Source organism: Zingiber officinale, chromosome 8A (assembly GCF_018446385.1).
Source record: "Zingiber officinale cultivar Zhangliang chromosome 8A, Zo_v1.1, whole genome shotgun sequence".
Lineage (NCBI taxonomy): Eukaryota > Viridiplantae > Streptophyta > Magnoliopsida > Zingiberales > Zingiberaceae > Zingiber > Zingiber officinale.
In genome coordinates, this window is record NC_056000.1 from 66,516,599 (window position 1) to 66,537,679 (window position 21,081).

Genomic DNA, 21,081 nt, shown 5'->3' on the forward strand with positions numbered 1-21,081 from the left:
TGTTGAGTCAATAGAGGATTCATCGCTCTCTTGGATTAGGAGTTAAAATCATGACCGCTTGATAGAGATATTAGTGACTGAAAATCCATGGTCATGGGAGGAATGATTTATCATTCAAGAGGAGTCTATTATATCTTGGAAATCAAGTAAAACAATTAATTTGGTAATGATGCATAATGTATCGAATTTATTGAGATGTAGGCTTAGATGAAGAGATTGAATTACACAGTAATCGGTTCATAGTGGTGTACAGTTTATGCCTGATATTAATTTTATCGCGTTGGGTGGCTAAAAACTGTTGCTAGACAGTTACCTTAGTCTGTGTATGGATTTACACTGCCTTCGTGTATAAAACCTAGAGGGTCGCACGTATAGCACGTAGACATGAACAATGGTATCAGAAGCTAGTCGAGATAAAGATCAAATAAGGATTTATTTGATACAAAGAAGAGAGAATTCGAATAACCATAATCATGATGATTAATGGAAAATTCAAAGAGTCATCATAATGATAATTAATGAATAATTTGAAGAGTTGTAATAATGAAGATTATAAATGAAGAATTTATGGAGCCTATAATTCTTCATCTTCCTAATTAATGAAGATCATAAATGATGAATTTATTGAGAACTTAACTCTTCGTATTCCTTGGAGGCTATAAGTAGCCATCCTCGAAAAGATACGAGAGTAGAATTGATTCTCTCTGAGTTTCCCTCGTCAACTTCTTCTTCGTTTGGAAGAGATTGTAGTGATTCCAAGACTTTGTCGATCCAAGAGGTTAGCACCTAACGGATTGTGTCAAGTTCGTGATCTAGTGCGCGTGGATACCACTAGAGGAGTCACAGGTGGGGCTCTTATCTGTCTGTGATATTATTCACACATATCGAGGACTCGACGTATGTTTTATATTATTTTATGTAAAACTATATGTACCACGAAAGATCTATGATTCAATATATATCTTCCGCTGCGCTCCGAACCCAACAGTGGTATCAGAGCAAGGTTCGTGGTTGGATTATATTGTACGAAGCCGATTCTTCAAAATTTATTTGAAGAATCAGTGTTTCAAGAGATTTCAAAGAAATCTTAATTTCTTTATTGCGAGTTATATACCGTAACATTTCATGATAGAAATGAATTTTGTCTAAAACCTATAAAGTAATACGTGTTATAATTTAGATATAAATTCCTTATGACATAAGTAGATTAACATGTTAATATCTTGGAGATCTATTTGTCTTAAAAGACTAAGAGGACTAATGGAGATAAATCTCGTAATGAGATTGTGCAAATGCACAAGAAGTTAATTATGGTGAGACATTTTAATAATTATAAAATCCCTAAAATATATTAAAGTCAAGATATGTTAAAAGCCCTCCACTAATAACTATGATGATAGTTAGAGTTTTTACATAAGTCGGTACAGCTCAGCTGTGGGCTTGTGTCAAAATATCTATAATTTATCATAATTATTAGTGGGTCAACTTAACTCAAATTCGTTGACTTGTTTAGTTCAGCTAAGGTTAACTGATTTGAGGAGCAAGTGTTGAGAATATAAGGCTCAACAAGAATATACCGAAAGTCGCATAGATTTGTGATTGGCAATTTTAGGCCTACTTGATGAATGTAACATGTAGGTACAACTCAGCTGTGTGCATTCTATATGATTCAGGGTTTCGACCCTATTATGAATTGTTACCAACCAATTTCCGATTCTAACAGTGAGGGTTGTTGGACTTGAATAAAATAATAGGAGTTATGAAAGACCTTTATTAAATATATTCCACAAATACTAAAACTCTGCTTTAAATTTTAGATGACAAACACAAGTACCTTATCACTACGAAGTATTCTCGAGAAAGAGAATATCCTCCTCGGTTCCAACTACCTGGATTGGTATAGGAAACTGAAAATCGTCTTAAGACACGAGAGAAAAATTTACGTGCTCGAAAATGAACTACTGAAAGAGCCTACACCCAATGCTTCAGACGAAGATCAGTCATATTATTCTCAGTATATAGAAGATGCACTGGATGTGCAATGCATTATGTTGTCTTCTATGTCTCCCGAGTTGCAAAGACAACATAAGAACATGAGTGCTAGGGAGATTGATCAGCACTTGCGTGACCTCTTCCAAGAGAGTGCGAGAGTAGAGAGGTATGAAACCTCTCGAGCACTATTTCATACTATGCTGGAGGAAGGCAACCAAGTTGGGTCTCATGTATTCAAGATGATCGGGTACATAGAGAGGCTCGAGAACTTAGGTTCCAAGTTAGACCAAGACATGACTGTTGACCTAATCTTGTCATCACTACCTCTATCATTTTCCCAGTTCGTGTTGAATTTCAACATGAACAACATGGACAAGAGTTTGACTGATCTGATGGTAATGTTGAAAACTGCTGAGAAGGATATGAAGGTAAATCCTTCACTGCATGCAATAATGGTCAGAAAGACCAACAAGTGCCTAGCACCGGGAAGTTCAATCCCAAGGCTAATGTAGTGAAGAATCCTAAATATCAAGCTCAGAAGAAGCTTAAGAAAGGGATGAAGGTACCCCAATCTGATGAGAAGGAGGTCATGTGCTTCCATTGTGGCAAGAAAGGTCACTGGAAGAAAAACTGCTATATTTTCATGAAGAAGAATGCTAGTGGAGTGGATGCTTCAGGTATCTTTATGATAGAGTGCAATCTTTCTGTTTCTTCATCATGGGTCATAGATTCTGGAAGTAGTTCTCACATTTGTGCGAACATGCAGGGTCTAAGTGACTTCAGACGGTTGTCCAAGGGCGAAATGGACCTACGAGTAGCTAATGGAGCGAGAGTTGCTGCGTTAGCTGTAGGAACCTATTCAATAAATTTGCCTAGCGGACTTGTTTTGAACTTAGAAAATTGTTATTTTGTTCCTAGTTTCTCAAAGAATATCATTTCGGTGTCAAGTTTAGACACCAAGGGATTTGTATTTCAATTCAAGGACAAGTTATGTTCCTTTTATTTGAATAATATATTCTATGGGAATGATTCATTAAATAATGGTCTTTATATTCTTAACTTAGATGAACCGATCTATTATATTAAAAGTAAGAAACAGAAATTACATGACTCAAACTTAACATATCTCTTACTGTACACTTGGTCATATAACCCAGAAACGCATCGCTAGATTACTCAATAATGGGTATTTGGACTCTTTTGAATTAGAGCCCATAGATACATGTGAAGCATGTTTACAAGGCAAAATGACCAAGAAGCCATTCACCAAGATAGGTGAACGGGCAAAGGAACTACTAGAACTCATACATAGTGATGTTTGTGGGCCATTGCAAGTTCAGGCTAGAGGAGCGTATACCTACTTCGTAACTTTTACTGACGATTTAAGTAGATATGAATATATCTACTTAATGAGACATAAGTATGAAACTCTAGATAAGTTTAAGGAGTTCAAGAATGAGGTAGAAAATCAAAGTGATAAGAAGATTAAGGTCCCTCAGAGTAATCGAGGTGGCGAGTATCTAAGCCAAGAGTTCATTGATTACGTCTAGAACGCCGGAGTGGAATGATGTTTCAGAAAGGAGAAATCGTACACTCATGGATATGGTTAAATCAATGATGAGTCATGCAAGTCTTCCAATGTTATTTTGGGGTTATGCCTTAGAAACAGCAGCACACACACTTAACCGAGTTCCAACCAAGACTGTAGATAAGACTCCTTATGAATTATAGTTTGGAAAGAAACCAAATTTGTCTTATCTTAAGATATGGGGTTGTGATGCTTATGTGAAGAATGAAAATTCTAATAAGCTTGCAGCAAGATCCATAAAATATACATTTGTAGGTTATCTCAAATCTACAATGGGATATTATTTTTATCTCCCAAGTGAGCACAAAGTTATTGTTGCTCGATATGCCACTTTCTTGGAAAAGGAATTTATTTCTAAAGAAAGTAGTGGGAGTAAAGTAAATCTTGAAGAAATTATAGACCCTACAAATAGGTTGGAAGATGAACAGTTGGATAATGAGACAGTGTCACAAGTACAAGTGTCTCCTTTATCCGAAACTGCTCAAGAAACGCGAGATCAACGTAAGTCTATAAAAATACACCGAGAGCCAAACAGATATGGTTGGTTGGTAACCCAAGATAAGGAAGTGTTACTCATCGAAGATGATGAATCATCGACTTACGAAGAAGCAGTTGCTTCAAATGATTATGAGAAATGGCTGAAAGCCATGAAATTTGAAATGGACTCCATATACATCAACCAAGTTTGGGAGTTGGTTGATGTGCCAGTTGGGGTAAAACCCATAGGGTGCAAATGGATCTTCAAGAAAAAGATTGATATGGATGGGAACATCAGTACCTATAAAGCTAGGCTTGTGGCAAAGGGTTTCAATCAATGTCATGGAATTGACTATGATGAAACATTTTCGCCCGTTGCAATACTTAAGTCCATTATAATTTTGCTAGCTATAGCGACTTACAAGAATTACGAGATTTGACAAATGGATGTTAAAATTGCTTTCCTAAATGGAAAATTACAGGAGGAAGTATATATGGTACAACCTTCCGGTTTTATAAAATCTGAGAATGCCAATAAGTTATGTAGGCTCAAGAAGTCCATTTATGGACTAAAATAAGCATCTCGGAGTTGGAATCTGTGATTTGACGAAGCCATTAAAGATTTTTCTTTTGTCAAAAATCCAAAAGAACCTTGCGTTTACAAGAAGGTTAGTGGGAGCAAGATTACGTTCCTAGTGTTGTATATTGATGATATACTTCTTATAGGCAATGACATCCCTAGCCTAGAATCTACCAAGACTTGGTTGGGAGAGTGATTATCAATGAAAGATCTTGGAGATGCAACTATGTCTTAGGTATTAGAATACACCGAGATAGACAAAGTAGGTTACTAGGGTTGAGTCAAGGTGTATACATTGATAAAATACTGAATAGATTCGGTATGCAAGACTCTAAGAGAGGATATTTACTAGTGTCACATGGTGTGCATCTTTCCAAGGCTATGTGTCCAAGAACACAAGAGGAAAGAAGTAGAATGTACAAGATACCTTATGCTTCGGCTATAGGGTTCATAATGTATGTTATGATATACACTCGACCAGATGCCTCGTATGCATTAAGCATGACGAGTAGATATCAATCAGATCCTGGAGAGGGTCATTGGACTGCGGTAAAGACTATCCTCAAGTATCTTAGAAGAACAAAGAACATGTTCTTAGTTTTTGGAGGAAATGAGGAATCAGTCGTCGGAGGATATACTGACGTAAGTTTTCAGACAAATTAGGATGATCTAAAATCGTAGCAAGGATATGTGTTTTGTCTGAATGGTGCAACTGTTTGCTGGAGGAGTTCCAAGCAGGAGACAGTTGCAGATTCAACAGCCTAACATCGGTCCGCCTCAGACTCATACCACATCCGTCTCCTCCTCTGCCTCGCCCTTCGCCTTCATCACCTCCTTTCGCTCTCTCCTCCTCTCTCCTCTGGTGAGTCTCGCAGATCGCAACCAGTTCGACTCCTTCCGCCTTCGATCTACCTCAGGCAAGCAGCATCTTGATCCCTCTCTCGCTTTTTCTTTGTTTTTTTTACCTGGATCGCTTTATCTTTTGAGAGGTAAATCTGGAATATTGCAACGCTGTTCTCTTAATTTACTTCTGTTTGTCCATCGAGGTTCCATTTTGATTCTGTAAGAATGCTAGAACATGGTATGCAGTCAGAGGGACTGCTGAATTTCATTTCAGTCGATTGAATCTTGAATCTGCAATCTAGCCCCTTGTAGTTTGGGAATATAGTCATTTTAATCTGTACGAGGTCATAGATCTATCAAATTCAGTGGGAGTGAGCTTGAGCTAGGTTATTCACTGCATTACACAATTATGTGAAGTTTGTTCTCACCTTGATTCATTTTTGCGTATTGTTACTGATCATTTGAGATCTTTCAGAATGATTTTGAGCGAGGTTCTTGTTTTATCAAGTTTAATAGGCAAACACAATAGATATTAGATTGAGTCTGTTGATCTTATTGAGTCAAAATAGCTGAGGAAGTTATTATAACAATCTTTACAATTCGTTTGTGGATTCAGTGGTGCCTTTGGGTTGCAAATGTATTTGTAGTTAGAATTTGGTGGATTTTGTATTAATAATTTGATACTGATTCTTTCTTGTATTCATTTCTGATTACTCAATCAGAGTCTTAGTTGTTTGGAAATAATCAAATATTGTGTGAACATTATTCTCATCCTTATTTTAGTCCCAACTATTCGGAGTCAATTATCTGAATCTTAATCTCCCCTTTGAACTATATATAGCACTAACAATAAAACATTGGTGCGGATTCTTCCCCTCCGGTTCCCTCAAAACTAAGACAATCTTTGGATTGGAGTTTCACGCCATTGCCAAATGTCTGTTAAAATTATATTTATCTGTTGCATGTGAAAATGTTCAAAAAGTTTATTTCTCTAGTTGGACAAAATGAATTTGATTAGAAATATTGATGTGCAAAAAGTTGAAGAAGATATAGCAATGTTTAATTTTATAAAAAAAATGGAGTACGAAGTGCAATTTATTTGACTAGCAATATTGATACCAGTAGAATTCACATAAAAGATCAATGTTACCTTATCCAAATGATTAGGAAGTCATTTTTTTATTGTATTGGTTATACTTTTTGTTAATTTGCTGGTGAGTTATGCATGGTAATTCTCCATCCTTTTCAAGGAAAAACTGTTATCAACTTCTTAACATAGATAGATGTTTTCTGTGCTATAAGTTTGTTTAGAGCCAATTTTTTCTTTAAGAAAGGTTTATAATTCAGTATCAATAAGGAATTCTAAAGATTTGTTTGAAGAGAAAAAGCAAATCAAATTTTCATTTCTTATTTGCAGCATCATGGGACTTGGATATATTTGGTATTATATTGTAGGCCTCATATTTGTGATTTCAAAAAATTCTTAAACACAAACCTGGCCGATTTGCTAGGATTTTTTGTTATTCAATGTTATATGAAAATTGAACTCTAATTCCCACTTGTTTTTCTATTAAACATTCTAGTATAATATTGAAAATAGAATTCTAATTTCAACTATTATGGTTTCAAATGGGACATTTGTTGGTTCATGCTTTATGTGTCAAATATCTTTTTTTCTTTTGTTAACATATATGCTTGGAGGAAATGGCATAACTATGTAGAAAGGTCTTGTAGTTTAGTTTATAAGCTTATCAACCGTGCAGAATTGTTATCATTTTAGGTCGAAAGGGGACATGAGTGTTGGTAAACTTTATCAGGAACTAGAATGAAGGTAACATGTATACCTAAGTGGAAATGATGAACTGCTACAGGATAGAAAGAAAATAAGCAAATCGACAAATAAGTTTCTGTTCCTTGACCAATATGAATGGGAGACTGTCCAATCCCTGTTCAAGAGCACTTTTTTTTCATCCATAGTCTTGCAGCATGGATGGTTTGAAGAGGAGGATGGTATTTTGATCTATTGAACTACAGCTAGACAATATGGCTCCACACATAAAATTAGATATGTTATCGTTCAACATTTAACTCTAGATCCAACTTAATACCCAGGTGCTCTACTTCACAGCGAAAAGCTGATAAGAAGTGCAGATTGCCCCACCTACAATCCATCCGAATGATCTTGAATGACTCTTCTTAGGCTTGCACCACTCATGTGTGGGACAACTGAGGCATCAGTGTTCATCTTGGAAACACCTGTTGGTCCATTCAACTGGTGCACTGATGTTGTCTACTAAGTTAACCTCGATCCATCTAAGAAATTCCTAGGCTAGATTTTTCTTTTTTTCTTGGAGAGAACAGTCTGCCATACATAGATTAGCTTCCCAGAAGACCATCATTTGCTGCACAAGACCATCTGAAAAGAAGTTTATATCAAACCGGTGATCCTATTCTTTTCTGTATGCCCTAAGACAAGGAACCATTCCTAAACTGGTGAAGTAGGAATTCTTCCACTGAGAAGCATAATGGAAATTATCAATGGCTAAATGTGGCTGTGCCTGCCAAATTTGTGTGAAGATCATGAGTTGTTCTCCAGAAAAATAGACGCACTTACCTTGAAACCTGGCATTTCTACATCAGCTTCTGAAGTGAAACATTGCAGAGATCCAAGTTCTCCCTTTTAAGCAGCCTTTCATATTTATACGTATTCTATTCCTTGTTTATTTGACTCTTTGTCTATTCAATTTTATGAACCGAACGAAGTTTACACATTACTGGTGTAGATGTCAATTACAGCATTAGGAAGTCATTAGTGCACTCTAATTTTATGGATTTTGTCACTGATACTACTTTTTTTCCCTTGAATTTTGCTGCTGATATTTTTACTCAGAAGCCAAAACATTTTTAATCGAAGCTCCTCTGTTTTTCCAGGTCCTGACTGAACAAAATGTCTGCTTTACCATTAGCAACTGCTGAAGCATGTGATGCAAACCCCCATCTGATCCTCAACGGTGAGCTCCGGGCCCTCCAGCCGATCTTCCAAATCTATGGGAGGCGGCAGGTCTTCTCCGGCCCCATTGTCACCCTCAAGGTCTTCGAGGACAACGTCCTCATTCGTGAGTTCCTCGAGGAGAGAGGAAATGGCCGTGTCCTTGTTGTCGATGGAGGAGGAAGCATGCGTTGCGCCATTTTGGGAGGCAACCCGGTTCAACAGGCTCAGAACAATGGCTGGGCTGGCATTGTCGTCAACGGCTGCATCAGGGACGTGGACGAGATCAATGGCTGCGACATCGGTGTAAGGGCTTTGGGTTCCCACCCCATGAAGGCCAACAAGAAAGGCTTTGGGGAGAAGCATGCAGCGGTTAACATCGCCGGGACGAGGATTTCTGATGGCGAGTGGCTCTACGCTGACAGTGATGGCATTTTGGTTTCCAGGACTGAGATCTCTGTTTGAAATCCTTCTGATAGAACATGAATCATGGCCATGGCCATGGCCATGCTGCATTAAGTGAACCACATTTGATCAATTTGAGATGTAACTTCTTGATCCTCTTTTGAGTATCAAACTCGACTAAGATTAAGGACGTTGGAGACTCGATTAGCGACTCTTGATGTATGTAATGAATGTGATTTGGGGTTTTAAGTTAAGAAACTAGTAAATTTTGTATTACAACTCAATCAAAATGGTGCTTTTTATTTCTAAATAGTTTACAAGAATAAAAACACTTAACAAAACTCCTGGAAGCATGAGCTAGGTAAGAATCTAGACCTTCCAGGAGGAGTGATCTAGTTTAGTTAAAATTGATTTTAATTAAATTACTATATTTAGAACAATTCTAATCCAAAAGTAATCTAATTTAATAAAAAATTAATTAAATAGTATTACAGTAATTTTGATTAAAATTACTATAACATAGAGCACTTAACTAAAATTATTTGAAATAATTTGGTAAAAAATATTAGACAAGGATATTCTAAAAATACAGAGCACTTAACTAAAATTATTTGAAATAATTTGGTAAAAAATATTAGACAAGGATATTCTAAAAATATAGAGCACTTAACTAAAATTATTTGAAATAATTTGTTAAAAAATATTAGACAAGGATATTCTAAAAATATAGGTGCTCTTTTAATACTTTTTTTTAAAATGTAGATCACACATTTTTTGTATATAGGTGCTCTTTTAATATTTTTTTAAAAAAAAAAATATAGATGTCCTAGGTGGCCTTAAAATTGATGCTTGGTCATTACGTTAGAGATGTCATGCGTCTACGATCTGCACTACGCCCGAGGGCATTAATATTTTTTTTAAATAGTGTCATTATGATTTTTATCCTATAATTTATGATTAAAGTTAAGATTAATTTAATTATGTAATTAAAAAAATATGTTAATTAATATTTTTCAGCATTCAATAATTTGAAGTTTATACATTGGTTTAAATATTAATTAACTATTATAAGTGTTTAAAAAATAAAGTATAATGCAAATATAATTATGAGCATTATTTTCATTGCATTTTAAAAATAAATTAAATGATTATAATTCTTGAGAAATAAATAATTATTAAATTATAGAAAAGAAAAGTTCAAATTTTATCAGATTCATTTATTGCATATAAGCATTAAATTTAAATAAAATTAATTCTAAAAAATTTTAGAATTTGCATAAATACTTTAGATTTTAAATAGTCAACTAATGTTATAATTTTTTTAAAAAAAAATATTTTATATTAAAAAAAATGTTAAAGCACATTTTAACATTATCAAAATTTGAAAAGGCATTTTGAAAAAATATACATTTTGAAAATTATTCTTTCCTTTCCATCGCTGCCCATCCTCTCTCCCTCTCTCTTTATCGTTCGGCGAGGAGAACCTCCAATTGCTGGAGAGTGTCGCCCTCGGAGGATGCGCCGGTTTATGGTGTCTTCGCCGGCCTTGCTCGCGCTCCGGAGCGGCACCGGGTGGTCGGACGAGGTGAACGGCTCTGCCTTGTGGCAAGATCGGATCTTCCACACCCTCGCCCTCCTCTACGGCCTCTTGTCCGCTATCGCCCTCGTAATCCCCCTCCCTCCCTTTTGCTTCAACTTCATTTCTCGATCGTGCGCTCTAGGGTTTCGTTTTCTGATTTTGAATTCTGGTGTTTGCTGGAATGGGAAATTTGACTAATTTACAGTTGCGTGGGATTATTGTTGCATATCGCTGTGTTCATTCTCTATGTTCTCTAATTGCAGATTCAATTGATTAGGATTGAATGTAGAGTGCCGGAGTTTGGTTGGACGGCGCAGAAGGTCTTCTACTTTTTGAATTTCCTTGTTGACGGCGGTAAATAAGATGGCTTTTTTTAGTAACATGCTCCTTGCATGTTCATGTTTAGCGTTATATTGTACTTGCAATTTGCAGTTCGGTCACTGGTCTTTGCATTTCGTCGGGGTATTGAGAAAATAAGCCCTGAGGTACCTTCTTCTTCTTCTCTGATATATGCTTCATGGTTATTGAGTGCATGTATATACTTGTTGGAGTTTCAGATAATTCAACATATTCTTCTGGACTTTCCTGGTCTTGCATTCTTTACTACCTATGCATTGCTGGTATTATTTTGGGCAGAAATCTACTATCAGGTTGGTATTCACAATATGATCTATGAGTGTTTAAGGAACGCAAATTGAGCTGTGTGCTTATTTGTTTTTTTGGTGTTATTTTCAGGCACGTTCAGTATCGACTGATGAGCTAGGGCCTATGTTCTGTGCAATTAACACAGTTGTGTATGTTACACAGGTATTTTTTTCTTTGTAGCATTAACATTGTGCTTATTTCTGTGGTTGAAAAAAACTTCTATATACATGGTTCATATGCCTTTTTAAGTATTTTATGGCTCTATCCATTGGATTTTGATATTTCTCCATGGTTGTATGAGGACACAGATAATCATACTATTAGTATGTGATTTCCATGGAAAAGTTTTCTACAAGTTCCAAATGGATTATGGTGTTCAATTCATGTTCATTGATGACTTCAGTTATCCCTTCTGATTCAATCCTCTTCCTTTGTTGTTTAGATATATCAGAGTACTAGTTAAAGTGAACTAATAAGCATAATCACTATTGTATTTCATCTTAGCTATTACCTCTAAGTTGTCACTCAAATGAAATTTAGGTTTGATTTTGGTATAGTGAGCACAAGGTTTGGACTATAAATGGATGATGAAGTGGTAGAAGAGTGCCATCTTTTGGAAGAAAAAAGAGAGGAAACTAGATTAATGCTTCATGCATTTGCTGTGAATTACATCTGAAGTAATTATCTTCTGGACCTTATTGGATGGTTTGGTATTATGAACCTGGACTCTCAAAACTAGACGAATGTTTTTTGCATTTTGGCAGGGACTATGAGGAGATAGAAAGAACAATGAGGAACCAAAAGAAAGGCACCTCTAAACTCTTTTCTATACTATCCTAGTATCGTTATGAAAACTAGCATTGTATTACCTTGCACATGTCTTCAAGTATGCTTATGACACTTGTAGTCTTCACTATTGGTCTTTCTCTGGTATCTATGATTGAACTCGGTTATGCATTTGAGATGGTCAATAGACCTGTGTCTTCCTTAACATTTTTGTTTACATGCAAATTGAAATACTAGATCAGATAGCTCTTGTAAGATTTTGTTTTTGTGATGAAAGTTTAGGCAAGGGAATGGGGAAAAAAGATTCACTCTAGTTCATATATGTTACTCTGTTGATGCCAAACAACATTGCTCATTTGTGCTGACTATTTTGGCTCTGAATAAATTGTAATTATTATTCCTCTATGTATGTTTGTGTCTAGTAGAGAATCTTACACTTGTCTCGACTATTTTAGAGAGTGGCATCATTTTTTTCAATTGTTTGCAGATCTCACTTTGGCTGGTCCTGTGGTGGAAGCCAATCCAAGCCATGATAATTGTCTCCCAAATGTTATTTGCAGGTTTTGTTCTTGTTCCTGTGTTACTTAATAACCCAATATACATGAATGAAATATAATACGGGGAATATTTTATGCTTCCAACAGGTGTCTCATTGTTTGCTGCCTTTGGTTTCCTTTTGTACGGTGGGAGGTATGTCAAATCTGCTAATGAACACATTTTCACCTCAGATTCAATTCAAATTCTATGTTTGTTTCATTCTTTTATGATACTATGTTTTTAGTTTTTAGTTTGCCGACGTCCTATTTCCTAGCAGGTCTCTGTTATGGTTTATTTGTTTGCATAGTAAAGGCAAGATTATGGGAAAGCCTGAGATTCATCACAATATTGGTTTTCGCCTGCATCCAGCTCCTAGATTTTTAAATACCAAAAACTATTTAACAGTCGCACCAAAAAAAAACATTGCAGGCATACCAACATCTAAAATGTGAATTAATGCTGAAGGAAACAAGTCTATCTGAGAATTAACGAGGCCTGCTAGTCATTGCTGACTATGCAGCTAAGACTTGCTCAAAGGTTTTACTCATTTATCACACCACTTGTTCTGGTGTTTCGCTCCTACAAGGTATTTTGGAACAAACCAGAAGTTTCTAGGATGAATAAACTTGTTCCTGTAATATTGTTGTTTATTTCCCAATAATTAGGTACGGCTAAAACATAAGTAAACCTCAAAAGTTGTATTGTGTCTAGTTTTAGAAATTATTCAATGCATCTTCATTTCTCACATATGATGACCCTTTTTAATCATGAGAACTTCGTTCCACCTTCAGCACTCATTTTTGTTTGCTTTATGAAGTTATATTATGTTATCATTAGGCTTTTCTTAATGTTGAAGCACTTCCCTGTGGAATCGAAAGGGCGCCGAAAGAAGTTGCAGGAGGTATATTATGATGTATTGCTGTTCACTTTTGCATTTGCCTTCACTGATTACCCTTTTTCTACTTCTCTTGTATAGATCGGCTATGTTGCAGCTATATGTTTCCTCTGTTTTTTATTCAGATGTGTTTTGGTAAGTAAAGAGTCTAGAGGCACTCAGTCACTTGCAACTTATGCTTTGCTTCATAACCTTTCTTGCGAGATAACTGACGTATTAGTTTTACTTATTTGGACTCTAATTTTCAGATGTGCATCAACGCATTTGATAGAACCGCAGAACTTGATGTTCTCGACCACCCAATTCTGAACTTCGTCTACTACATGGTATTATCCACCATTCTATTTGTATGTATAAATGATGATTGTCATAACATGGTTTTTTTGTTAGAAATTAGTGGTACTTTGGGAATGGATGCATTTTAATATGATTCAGGTTTTGTGTCTCCTAATTCAGAGATATGACCTTAAATAATAAAGGACGGACCAGTGCACGAAACTCTAGCCAATGTGGTGTCCCATGGAAATGGCAACCCATATTAAGTCTATTATACGTAATCTTATCTTACATTGTATTCATGACTCAAACCTGTGACTACAAGGTCATATGGTGGCAACTTTATCATTGTGCCAAGACTCCTCTTATCTTATATAATAACCGATGATATTTAATCGGCACTGAGATTAATGGAAGGATAAGATTGTCTACCTTAAATAGTTGAGACAAACATTATTTGACGATTTCATTGGCACTGATGTCAATTTTTTCATTAAAAATATCTTGTAGAACTGATATTTCTCTCTTCGGTGGTTGGTAGGGGATAACTGTTGTGGTCAACCAAAATTATTTTGGTGAAATTCAAAGTTAATTGAGTTTAGCTGGTGAAACAAATAGAATGCGAATAAAAAACGCAACTTTGTTGGTGTTTTTCAGAGTGAGTTTTGATTCAGTTCACCTGTTAGTTGAGTTTAGCTAGTAAAACAAATAGAATACGAATAAAACCATTACAGGATCATAGATTTAAATCTCTAATGACTATATAAAGTTTGTAAAAATAAAGTGCATACAATCTAGATAGAATTTATATGAGTAAATATCGACATAAAAATTTATATCACAGATTTAAAAACTAGAAAAGTTTATAAAAAGGAAAAAGTGGACACATGTGACACCCTAATCTAGATCTATCTAATAAAGGGATTATTATTAATTTTGATTTAAGGAATTTGGGTCAATGCTTATGCATAGTAAGTTCATAAACCATTTTTCTTATTTGGGTTGCTTGTGATATATGATATGGGAGCAGGCCTAATCTAATCTCAGTAATGATAACGCATTGGAAAAGGGTTGCCTGTGTATGCCGACGCCGGTATTGGATCTCGCGTGAGACTAAGGGCCGGTTTTCTACAAACAAAGGAAAAAGTAGTGGGGAAATTTATAGGAACAGAATTGCCAAATATCTGTCTTGCAAAAATTTTCGGTCAGCTTATTTCCTTGATGTTTTCCCCTCAAAACATGCCCCAAGCGAGGGAATTTGTGATGGTGCCTAATTTTTTAATCTCACATGAGCTTACAAAGGGGGAGGCTTAAATGAATGAATTGCTATTCTGATTTCTTCTCATCTCAATCACTGAAAGAAACTACAATCTTACAAGATTCAGAGTTGAACCAACGCTTTTTTATTTCTTATCGATAATTGACATTTATTTGAGCTTTTTTTTTTAATGATGTGCAATATTTCTGTCTCTTACAGTTTGTTGAGATCCTGCCTTCTTCCTCGGTACTTTTCATCTTGAGGAAGCTGCCACCTAAACGTGATATAACTCAGTATCACCCAATTCACTAATTGAAGTAGTAGCAGTTCCTGAACTATTTGATGCTGAAGTATACAGAGATTGAGTTTAGCGGAAAGTGGCAATCCCCTAGATTGTGATATGATTCGAAGAATTAGGGTTGCTTCATCAGGATTGAGAAATACTTTGTTTGCAGGTCTGTGTATCGTTATTTAAACTCTCACGACTAAATCATTGCAACTGAGTAATTCTTTGATACGTTCTGGGCACAACTCGGTTTTAGTGTTTATTGTTCATTAGAAACTCGGTTCAACTGATACGGATTGTGTAAGCTATTCATTCGATCATATTTCTTTTTTATTTTTTCATGGTAATGACACTCTGGATTTATATTGTTGATGTTCTGTGCGCAACTCGGTTATATTGACACTCTGGCTTTTATATTTTTGGTGTTCTGTGCACAACTCAGTTATAGTGTTTCTTATCCATTCGAAACTCGGTTCAATTGATGTAGGCCAACTAGTTTGAATTATGTAAGTTAGGATATAAATAAACTAAGTCGCCCATGAACTATTCGAACTTCAATTTGATAAAAGTTCGTTTGAACTCGTTTAATAAGGTTCGTTAAAATAAATAAATCAAGCTCAAGTTGTACAATATTCGGCTCGTTAACTCGTGAACATATTCGTTAATAAGTTCATAAATCAAATTTTAAATGAAAAAATAATAGTTTTGATATTAAATTTATAGATTTTATATTCTACTTATAAAATATATATAGATAAATATATTAAATTTGTTTATTAGATTAAAATTATAAATTTTAATAAGAATATTTTAATTTTCTCTAAATATATAATTTAGTTTTTTAATGAATATTTAAATTTATAATTTATATTTATTAAACTCGTTTAGGCTCGATAAAAATTTAAATAAGCTTATGAGTCATGAATATATTCGTTAAATAAAGCTCGAGCTCGATTCGATTATAAATAAATCAAACTCAAACATTCAAGAGTTCAGCTCGACTCGATTACGTCCCTATTCTTTTGATTGTATTGTTCTATTTGTTTGTAATTTTCTTTTTCTTGGTAAAATATGAACTAAGCATGATGTCAAATATAATTGTATTCAATAAAAGATCATGAACGACGGAAGAAGTAGAAGAAAGGTTTGTTTGGCATACCTTGTGCTGCGGATGTGGGAACAGAGTAGAAATGAAGCGAACTTTTTCTAAATTCTTCAAGCCAGTTAAAAAATATTTAATTTATATTTAAAATTATCAAATTTGAATTGAACTGTCGATAACTCTTTCGAGCCGAATTTAAATCTATAATAATTTATTCAATTATTCACAAGTTGAATTGAACGGTTGCTTTTTTATATTGTTGATGTTGCGTGCGCAACTCAGATATAGTGTTTCTTATTCATTCGAAACTCGGTTCAATTGATATAGGCCAACTAGTTTGACTCCTGTAAGCTGCTCTTTTGATTCTATTGTTCTATTTGTTTGTAGTTTTCTTGGTAAACTATGAACTAAGCATGATATCAAATTGTATTCAATAAAACATCATAAACGACGGAAGAAATAGAAGAAAGATTTGTTTGGCATACCTTGTGTTCTGGATGTGGGTACAGAGTAGGGGTGCATATGACTCAAACTTGTTCATGAATTTCTTGAGTCACTTTGACGAATATTTAATTCATATTTAAAATTATCAAATTCAAAACTGAATTTTATTAGGGTCGATAATTTTTTTTAAATCAAATTTAATTCTATAATATTTTTTTTAATTATTCATATTATTTTGACATAATTTTAATATACTCAAATTAAAATTTCGACATAATTTTAATATACTCAAATTAAAATCTCAATAATTCAAATGAACTCAAACTTAAATCACTTCAAACTAAAATTTGAAAATTTAAACAATTCCAATCAAATTTATTTCAAAACAAGTTTAAACAAAAATTATTCACATTTTCAAACTTAAAATCTAATTCAAATATCACATATATTTTTCAAACTTAAACTCATATATCAATATTTTCATTATATTCGATTAGTTTGCATCCTTAGTCCGGAACTTAAACTCATATATCAATATTTTCATTATATTCGATTAGTTTGCATATGCTTGGTCTGTAAAATTTATGTTTTGATTCCATTTACCATTCCTTCCAAATCTAACAGGCTTCTCTAGGCATTTGTTTTAAAGTAATAATATGCTAATTTTAAAATTAGTTTGTGACAAAAGACATATTAGCATCCTAGATTTTTAATAATAATAAAAAAGTACTAGAATGTGTTTTTACTCTTAAAATTAAAATAATTATAATTTTATAAAGTGTAAAGCTGATCTTAAAACAAAAGTGCAACACTACCAACGGACAATTCCTACTACTACAATGCTTGTATCCAAAGCACCAGTTTCCTGCGATAGAATTAAACAGTGGGCACAACATATCGATTCTAAGAGCAATGCCTCGACTATCAGTGTTGGTTCCAGCAATTACTCCATCCATCGTGTTAGCGTGCTACTCAAATTTCTTGATCAACGAGAGATCGTGCAGCATTTTCTCAATCGCATCGTCTTCCAGCTTCCGACCTTTGCTCTGTGAATCATAAGCATTTCCAATTGCAATCTATTAGTTGCGAAATAAAATCAACCTTGAAATGCAAAAACAGAGTGAATTGAATCAAAATTTTCTTAGGAGAAAGCACAGATGATAATGCACTAATGGCAAGTAAGATGGCCATCGTTAACACAAATAGACTAGAACTCTTCAGGATTCAGAAGTACGAATACCATCTATATCACAAGATCACCCCCCTACATGAATGTGTGATCTTATTTCATTTGTTATACAAAGTGCAACTACATTATTGAATAAAACATTTGGGACATCCATGAATTGTTGTCCTTTTTTGTCTATAACCTATCCATCTAAGGGACTAGACAGGATGAGCAGAGAGCTAACCCAAGCTTGACTATATTCAAGCTTGTTTTTTATTTGTTCCAGCGTATTCACTAAAAATCTTAGCAAATTCGAGACAAGCACCCAAATAAAATGTCAAAAAATCTCCTTTAATGAGATAGTTCTAAAGAAATATACCTTGATAGATGGGACAATTGCAATAGCTTCTTCAACAGTATCAGGACAGAGATTTCCCAGTACACAAAGCTGCAAATGAACATTAATATGGTTAAATGTTACGAGATGCCTCGGGAATTTCAAGCGAAAAAATGGCCATACCTCAAACTCCGCTAATTTGTATCTGCTTAGAACTCTACGAAACCAATTAAGGTTGAAACTTTTGGAACTTGTAGGAAGAAAATTAGAAATGGATAAAAGAAAATAAGCTACAGACCCAGATGTCCATACTGAATATATTGAACGAACGTTCTTTCATGCACAATTATGAAATTAAGGATACTCTCGTGCTTGCCTCACTGCATCTGTGTTCTTGTAGTTACTAAAGCGTTTGACATATTGCATTGATTTCTCAAATACTCTGAATCATAACAACAACGTCAGTGAAGCTAAAGATAAGAAAGTGAATGTGAAAGTGTTGTCACAAGGCAAAAAAGACAAACAAAATGATTAAAGTGAAGAACCACTCACTGGGAGATCTGGTTTGTAGGATCAGCAGACATCTGCTGGAGTTGATCGTATTTGTGATCGAGAATTCGAGCAACTTCACAATTCATCAGACATTTGGCCTTCAAAAACTCTGGAATTTTAAAGAAATCAATAATGACAGAAATAGTATAACTTCTCGTAACTTAGAGAAATAACAATAATGTCAACATACGTCTAAAACCAGTAAAATTTAAGTTTGAAGCTACATGAAAACAAGCAGGAAACTTCAGCATGAAATACAAAATTAAAGCTATGCTAACCAACAGTAGCCAGTTATGATTGTACTGATTTTGCAAGAAAATATTTGGTCCATGCCTCACAGAAAAATCCTGATGAGAAATTTTTTTTCATTGTATCACATTATGGAAGCTTAAGCATTGTGGTCAACTGAGACTAGGTAAGAACAAAAGAAGGATGAGAGAGTAAAGACTTTAATAAATAAGTCTAATCATTCACTATGAAGGGTTAACCAAGACTTCACATCCATGTCATTTTTGAAGATTCTACAGAATATCTTCCTAATGTGAGAGGTTTGTACAAATTGTGCCATTGATATAACGTTAAGATAAAATGGAAAAAAAAAAAGGATTAAAAGTGAAGCCATGAATGGAAACAAAAAGGCAAACACATGAAAATGTTCTACCTAAATCAAAACCAAATCAAACTAAACTAAAACCAATCCAGGATTGCTGATTTAGTTCAGCTCAGTTTAACCAGAATTTCCATAGTATTAATCATTTTATATAAAGTTAACACTATAAAAATTTATGTTTTTAGTTACAGCTTCAAATGCATAATCATCTCTTATGTTTGTAATTAGAGCTTGATATGTATACTCATTAGAACATTCAAAACTGTTTCATATTTAATTACAAGAAAAAAAAACTATTTAATGTTTTCAGTTACATGATGCAACTTAGCAAAATTTAACTAATTATTTCATCATTTCCTATTATTAATGATCAGAAATGCTCCAAAATTGTATCTACGTTGTGATATTTCAGGTCAAAATTATCTTGAAAAATAAAAACTGAAACTTAGCCCAATAAAAATAAATTCATTAAACGACACTAAACGATCAATAAGTAGAAAACCCAAAGCAAAGTTAACTAGGTTCAGTTTGCTTTTTCGAGTTCAACCAAACAATACACACCTTGCCAAGGAGAATGAGAAAGGACGGGAAAAAGAAATTCAAAACCTAAGCAGCACTTACTCAATTTATCCGAAGTCATATATCCATGAAAGAGCAAATCAAATGAGATTCTTCACAAGAAAACATTGCTACGGAGATTAAATTACAGTCGGAACAGAGTCAAACAATTATAAAACAAAAGAGGAAAGGTAAGACATTCAATAGTAATTCCCAAAGAACGAAAATTACTCACCATCCCCGATCTTTAATTCAGCAGCGTTCTCTTCCTCCTCTCCCGACATGACGAGAACCAGCGGAGACGGAGACGATGAAGGCGGGCGAGAGACAGAACAAGATAAAGGTAGAGACTCAGCAGAGGAGGCGAAAGGTAAGCCGGCAAGAGATGCCGACGATTTGGATCTGCAGAAACCCTCCCGCGGCTCAGCACCCCGGAAAACCTAAGAAAGGAAGTCCTATAAATAAAATTTTATAATTTGATTGTGGCCCAAGGTCCGAACTACACCTTCGCACCCGTGGTTACAAAATTTGAGGAACATATAATGTAATTTTTAATAATTATTTAACATAAATATAACTTAATATCAAATTAGAGTTAAACTCACTATTAAATTAAAATTTGAAAACATGGTTTAATATTAATTAGGGATGAGCAACAAAAAATCAATTAAATTAAATTAATCTACCAAAACCGATAAAATTGGAAAGTTTAATTTGGTTAATACGAAAATTTATTTTTTTTTATTTAATTTTGATTATAAATTTCATAAATCGATTAAAAACGTAATTGCTTAATATCAATATTGATAAAAAAAATAATTAATTCAACAATCAAATTAATTAATTTTATATAAATTTAATTTATGAAAAAAATAATCAATTAAATTTATTAAAAAGATAGATTAAATTTTTAATTGATTAATTTCCTCCATGGTAATTATCATCTCAATATTAACCTCATTTAAGTATAATAACTTTCTCCAAATATGAGAAAGTATCCTATATCCCACCCAATAATTAAATATGAGTATTTAAATAATAGAATATGAACAGATTAAATAATATATAGATTAAATAAATAAATAATTTCAGAACTCTAACAAAAAGACTAATTATTTTTATTAATATTTAATTTATTTTTATTGAAGAAATAGATTTATTTTTTTATTATGTT

General features: G+C 34.0%; 4 protein-coding genes across 6 annotated transcripts; 3 read left to right on the forward strand and 1 right to left on the reverse strand.

The window, feature by feature from the left end:
• Nucleotides 1-1,817: 1,817 nt before the first annotated feature.
• LOC122010935 lies at nucleotides 1,818-2,504 on the forward strand. Its single transcript, XM_042567398.1, has one exon. The coding sequence runs from the start codon at nucleotides 1,818-1,820 to the stop codon at nucleotides 2,502-2,504; it is 687 nt and encodes a 228-aa protein (XP_042423332.1).
• A 2,945-nt stretch (nucleotides 2,505-5,449) lies between these two features.
• LOC122009345 (putative 4-hydroxy-4-methyl-2-oxoglutarate aldolase 2) lies at nucleotides 5,450-9,184 on the forward strand. The gene is made up of 2 exons (XM_042565463.1): nucleotides 5,450-5,554; nucleotides 8,412-9,184. The coding sequence occupies exon 2, from the start codon at nucleotides 8,428-8,430 to the stop codon at nucleotides 8,932-8,934; it is 507 nt and encodes a 168-aa protein (XP_042421397.1). The 5' UTR covers nucleotides 5,450-5,554; nucleotides 8,412-8,427; the 3' UTR covers nucleotides 8,935-9,184.
• A 1,131-nt stretch (nucleotides 9,185-10,315) lies between these two features.
• Nucleotides 10,316-15,470, forward strand: LOC122011643 (tobamovirus multiplication protein 3-like). 2 transcript variants are annotated; one of them, XM_042568022.1, is made up of 11 exons: nucleotides 10,316-10,540; nucleotides 10,717-10,807; nucleotides 10,886-10,938; nucleotides 11,011-11,103; nucleotides 11,189-11,260; nucleotides 12,372-12,444; nucleotides 12,529-12,574; nucleotides 13,259-13,322; nucleotides 13,398-13,451; nucleotides 13,565-13,642; nucleotides 15,070-15,470. In XM_042568022.1, the coding sequence occupies exons 1-11, from the start codon at nucleotides 10,391-10,393 to the stop codon at nucleotides 15,160-15,162; spliced, it is 867 nt and encodes a 288-aa protein (XP_042423956.1). In that variant the 5' UTR covers nucleotides 10,316-10,390; the 3' UTR covers nucleotides 15,163-15,470. The 2 variants fall into 2 exon arrangements, with proteins under 2 accessions (XP_042423956.1, XP_042423955.1); XM_042568021.1 differs by having other exon boundaries at nucleotides 10,886-11,103.
• Nucleotides 15,471-17,436: 1,966 nt separating this feature from the next.
• On the reverse strand, nucleotides 17,437-20,418 carry LOC122009346 (DNA-directed RNA polymerase II subunit 4-like). 2 transcript variants are annotated; one of them, XM_042565465.1, is made up of 6 exons: nucleotides 20,143-20,399; nucleotides 18,740-18,848; nucleotides 18,552-18,629; nucleotides 18,371-18,404; nucleotides 18,230-18,298; nucleotides 17,437-17,728 (listed from the first exon to the last, which is right to left on the reverse strand). In XM_042565465.1, the coding sequence occupies exons 1-6, from the start codon at nucleotides 20,189-20,191 to the stop codon at nucleotides 17,651-17,653; spliced, it is 417 nt and encodes a 138-aa protein (XP_042421399.1). In that variant the 5' UTR covers nucleotides 20,192-20,399; the 3' UTR covers nucleotides 17,437-17,650. The 2 variants fall into 2 exon arrangements, with proteins under 2 accessions (XP_042421399.1, XP_042421398.1); XM_042565464.1 differs by having other exon boundaries at nucleotides 18,230-18,404; nucleotides 20,143-20,418.
• Between the last annotated feature and the right edge of the window lie 663 nt (nucleotides 20,419-21,081).